The sequence below is a fragment of the Cherax quadricarinatus genome, chromosome 34, assembly GCF_038502225.1.
Source record: "Cherax quadricarinatus isolate ZL_2023a chromosome 34, ASM3850222v1, whole genome shotgun sequence".
Classification (NCBI taxonomy): Eukaryota; Metazoa; Arthropoda; class Malacostraca; order Decapoda; family Parastacidae; genus Cherax; species Cherax quadricarinatus.
The window spans coordinates 9,972,171-9,977,170 of record NC_091325.1 but is presented as its reverse complement, the minus strand read 5'-3'; the positions used below and the strand labels follow the sequence as shown (position 1 = coordinate 9,977,170).

At 39.8% G+C, this 5,000-nt stretch overlaps 1 protein-coding gene and 1 long non-coding RNA gene across 2 annotated transcripts in view; one reads left to right on the top strand and one right to left on the bottom strand.

Moving 5' to 3' along the window:
* LOC138853596 (uncharacterized) overlaps window positions 1–5,000 on the top strand; it is a 208,327-nt gene that overhangs the window by 77,163 nt on the left and 126,164 nt on the right. The window lies entirely within an intron of this gene.
* The window catches only part of LOC128693632 (uncharacterized), a 34,381-nt gene that overhangs the window by 923 nt on the left and 28,458 nt on the right, over window positions 1–5,000 (bottom strand). The window contains exons 2-4 of the mRNA XM_070091255.1: window positions 4,331–4,397; window positions 1,159–1,320; window positions 1–711 (exon numbers count right to left, since the gene is read on the bottom strand). The exon at window positions 1–711 is cut by the window's left edge and continues 923 nt beyond it. Of these exons, the coding sequence (XP_069947356.1) occupies window positions 439–711; window positions 1,159–1,320; window positions 4,331–4,397 (502 nt within the window). The 3' untranslated portion in view covers window positions 1–438. The remainder of the gene's footprint in view (window positions 712–1,158; window positions 1,321–4,330; window positions 4,398–5,000) is intronic.

The following is a 5,000-nucleotide window of genomic DNA, read 5'->3' as shown; positions in this document are numbered from 1 at the left end:
ATAAAGAATACAGGGCAGAGCTGTCACAAGAACACATTCTAGAGAAAGAATGCTTGGACAGAACGTCTGTAAATTGAGTGAATGCCGTTTGAGAGGTATCTACGCAGCATACAGATTTAAGCAAAAGTCTTTAATATTTTGGGTCTCATCTTTTTTTTTTCATGGAGGCACTTTATTAATGGAGTCTGAAGAAACCCAGATACTAGTACTGTCTAGTGATTAAGCTCTCCACCGGCTGAAACAGTTACGTTAACTGCTGTTAATTAATTTTATGAAGACCAACCTTATACTCTACACTGCCTGCGGGTGAGAAAGTGTTATTATACAATCAGCGTCCCGCCGCAGACATCCTCCAAACAGCTAGGCTTCATTCTCTGGCGTCGAGAAATTTAGCACCACCACCTTGAATACATTCAACATTGCTAGTGACGAAAGGTTTCAAAATGCAGGAACTCTCACGTGTCTATATTTGTTAGTCGCTGGGTCGTCGTCCTTCCATACGTACACTCGGGAAGGTTTGCCGTTGCTCACGTAGTACTTCTTCAGTGTTAACCACGGCGACTTAGAGGATTTTCTTGCTTCCGTGGTTGGCCGAAAGGGCTTTGATGTCATGGTTGGTGGTGATGAGGTACGGTAGATGTGGGCTTTCAGTGGGGGGTTCCAGTGGTAAACTTTTTGAGGCTTCCCGTTGTTAATAAAGCCCACATCAACCTAGTGAAGAGAGTAATAGGGAAACTTTTAATAGTAATTAATAACAGTAATATTAAAGAGAAATTTTACATTTTCATAGTTTTAAAATAAATAAACCTCGCATGTTCTAAGCACGAGATTGTACTTTTGTTTAAATGCCTGCAGCCCCATACGCTTTTTTTCATTAAATAATCTGCCAAAATGCAAGAAAGAGTTTCCTATTCATAATCAATAAAGTAACATTAAAAATATTCAAGAATGGTGGAAGATATTTCTGGATGAATTATTTTACGTAGTGTTTAAGAACTGTGACAGAATTGGAAAAAAATTTCCAGCGTGATCAAGTAAATTACCTTGTGGTGTTGCAGCGTGGGCGAATAATTAATTACATTGCTGACCGGCTTATTTATACATTTTCTTTAGTGTCGTAAAATAATTACTTAGGGGTTTGGTAAAATAATTAAGTACCTTGTGGCGCGGCAGTGTAGGGACTGAAGTGAGGACGTTGTGAATGTAGTAATAAGGTGTAGGACGTAGACGGATGGTGTATATAGGTGACTCTCCTGCCAGCGGTCTCCCCTGAATCACCTTCATCTGTCCTGCAGGACTCTCTCCCAGCCGACGTATCACCTACATAAAGGGGCGGAATATGTAAGAAACATAATAAACAAAATAGAAAATAATGTAAGGGATAACGAAAAGCAATGCAAGAAACCAGGAGAGGTGCGTGGAATGGACAGATAAAATACTGTAATTTATACGTAAAGATAATTTATTAATGCTAATTATTCTATGTAACTATCGTTTGAGAATTGCCATGGCATACTGAAGAAAAACATGTCTTGAGGTTCATCAGGAAATTATGTAGAAATAATACTTAACAGAATGAGAAATATATTGACAGACTGACATCAGATTTACGATTCACGTTCTTTATGAAGGCAGAACTTAATGGATTACTTCACTGTAATATAAAAAAATTAAATAACAAAAAAAGGCACATACCGTGACTGGAACGATACACAAATAACCCACACATAAAAAGAGAGAAGCTTACGACGACGTTTCGGTCCGACTTGGACCATTTACAAAGTCACACTAACCAGAAGTGGAGCAGGACGGCTATATATAGGCAGGAAGAGGTGGTGGTAGTAGTAGTAGTAGTACAAGAATGGTATATAATACCGACAAGATGAAATTAAGACACATGCGCAACATTTTTATAGCAATTACAAATAATAGCAATTACAAATAATGAATCAGAAGATAAAACGTAACAAACATAAACAAGGGAACAAGCAAAACCAATTGTCAGACCAACAAAGAGACAGAAAAAAATGGAGATGCGGACATTCACAGTTCTGTAGCACCACTGTAGGGAAGAACGACCATCACGTCCGCTGAGTCTACAATTACCAATGAAGAATGTAGACACAGGAATAAACAACCCTCTAATTACATGGATCATTTGTGAATTACAGATGTTACCTTACCTTTTCTTAGTGGATTTTTTTTTTCATTCTTTTTGCATTACAAAGAAATCCCACATCCCCGAAAATGTCTGAATCTGCTTTTCTTAAATTTAATCTTTAATTTATAAATTTAGGATTCTAAAAAAATCAGTTGTATGGTAATCTTCGTAAAATATACAACAGTAAGGGCAATTTCAGAAAGTATTGCCTCCCCCCCCCCATACACAGAACACACTCAAAAGATACCACCCTATTTACCTTTATGTCCGGTATGACCTTTCACCTCCATAAAAAGACGCTGTCGCTGTTATTGTTGCTTGAGCTACTGGCGGTACTGTCACTGAAATTTTTGTAGATGTTATTCTTGTTAATCTTCATGCTGCTGCTGCTTAGTATGTATTCTGGGCTTCATAACAACCACCGGGAGAAGTCAAAGTACGATAGCTTCTCCCGGATGAGGAGCAACAATAGTCATCTATAATGCCGATAAGCGGGGTGTTGCCTCTAGCGCCTTCTGCTGGAATACATCACTTTCTATTCAGCGAAGGATGTGAGATATGTGCGAGTGCTCTAACCTAGACGCACAATGAAAGTAGATGTACGTTTCTCAACATAATGGGTTAAGGAGGCGACCCTGGGACGTGGTTCGTCGGAGCTCCTTACATTTCTTGACTCAGATACATTTATTAAATTTTCTTTAATGATAAACTAAGTTTAGTATGTCAAGGAAACATTAGTACCTTGGTCATTGTCTGGACGAATCGTTATCTTGATTGAACATGAAAGATTAGTGGAGATTAGGATGGATAATTGATTCTAAACCACGATGTGTGTGTGTGTGTGTGTGTGTACTCGCCTAATTGCACTTACCTAATTGTGGTTGCAGGCGTCGAGACTCAGCTCCTGACCCCGCCTCTTCACTGAGCACTACTAGGTCCTCTCTTTCCCTGCTCCATGAGCTTTATCATACCTCATCTTAAAGCTATGTATGGTTCCTGCCTCTACTACCTCACTTGCTAGACTATTCCACTTCTTGACTACTCTCTGACTGAATAAATACTTCCTAACATCCCTTTAACTCATCTGGGTCTTCAACTTACAATTGTGACCCCATGTTTCTGTGTCCCCTCTCTGGAACATCCTGTCTCTGTCCACCCCGTCTATTCCACGCAGTATTTTGTATGTCATTATCATGTCTCCCCTAACCCTCCTGTCCTCCAGTGTCATCAGGCATATTTCCCTTAACCTTTCTTCGTAGAACATTCCCCTTAGCTCTGGAACTAACCTTGTCGCAAACCTTTGCACTTTCTCTAATTTCTTGACGTACTTTATCAAGTATCAAGGTAAGGTAACATCTGTAATTCACAAATGATCCATGTAATTAGAGGATTGTTTATTCCTGTGTCTACATTCGTCATTGGTAATTGTAGACTCAGCGGACGAAATGGTCGTTCTTCCCTACAGTGGTGCTACAGAACTGTGAATGTCCGCATCTCCATTTTTTTCTGTCTCTTTGTTGGTCTGACAATTGGTTTTGCTTGTTCCCTTGTTTATGTTTGTTACGTTTTATCTTCTGATTCATTATTTGTAACTGCTATTATTTGTAATTGCTATAAAAATGTTGCGCATGTGTCTTAATTTCATCCTGTCGGTATCAAACTGGTACTGCATACGTGTGTACGTGTACGTGCGTGTGTGTACGTGTGTATGCGTACATGTGCTTGTGTGCACGTCTGTGTGTGTGATCATGAAGAGTTTCAGTGACTCGTAAATGTTTTATCAAGGCAAATCCTCCTTTTCCTCCTAACGCGAGGGATTGTTTCGATGTTACAAGGTCCATCCCGTCTACCTAGATATAAAAGAAAAAAAATGGTCGTCTTTCTGTTGCCCTTGTCTGCGACCAGACTACATTAGATTTTCCAACTTTCTTTCTTTCTTGGGGCTGTGGTGCTAAGTGGAAGGTCGTAGGAGTCATGGCTGTTAAGCTGATTATGGTGATAATAATAGTAGTGAATTTGTTTTAGTGGTTGTGGTGTTGGCGAAAGTAAATGTGGCATTGATGGGGATTTTGTATGTAGTGATGGGAGTTTTGGTGGTGGTGAAGGTAATTTTGGTCATAACGAAAGTGCAGTAGAGAAGGAAGGTGATAATGGTGGTAATATGCTCACCTCGAGTGCTCCAGACGTTCTCCTCATCCCGGGAATAGATCTTGTCGCAACCAGCACCACTAGCACGCTGCAGGAGGAATAAATATATATAAAGTTCCATTGTAAGAATCAGTTACGGAACACACAATATTATGCTGTAATTACTGAGGACTTTTCCCGTCACAACAGTGACGAGATAATTGTCCCTTCTGCTCTTTACGACCAACATCCCCATCTTTTTCTCCACTCAACCATCTTTAATCTTCTCCAGCACACATTTCGAGCCCAAGTCTCTCAGGAAACCTCTGCCTGTTTTTGGGATGAAAGAATTTTTTGATTGTAAGTGAACTGCGATTTCAGTTACCCAGGTGCAGCTGATAGATTTTAAACTCAACAAGCCTATTAGTTGCCAAGCCCAAATCTAGACACAGGTGATGACGATAGTAATGTGTATAGAAGGGGTGTTAAAAGGGAGAAACAAGACTGGTCGTTGAAAAGAAGTGTTGGCCAGTCCGAAGTCCGTGCTAGTGATTGTTGTGTATCTATCGTGGAAATTTTTCACAAGTAATGTGGCACGTGAGAAAGGGAGAAAAAAAAATTGCTGGGTTATGATGCACAAGAGAGAGAGAGAGAGAGGTGATGAAGAAGACCTTAGGCAGTGCAATATTAATTGGTGCAAGTGGCTTAAAAT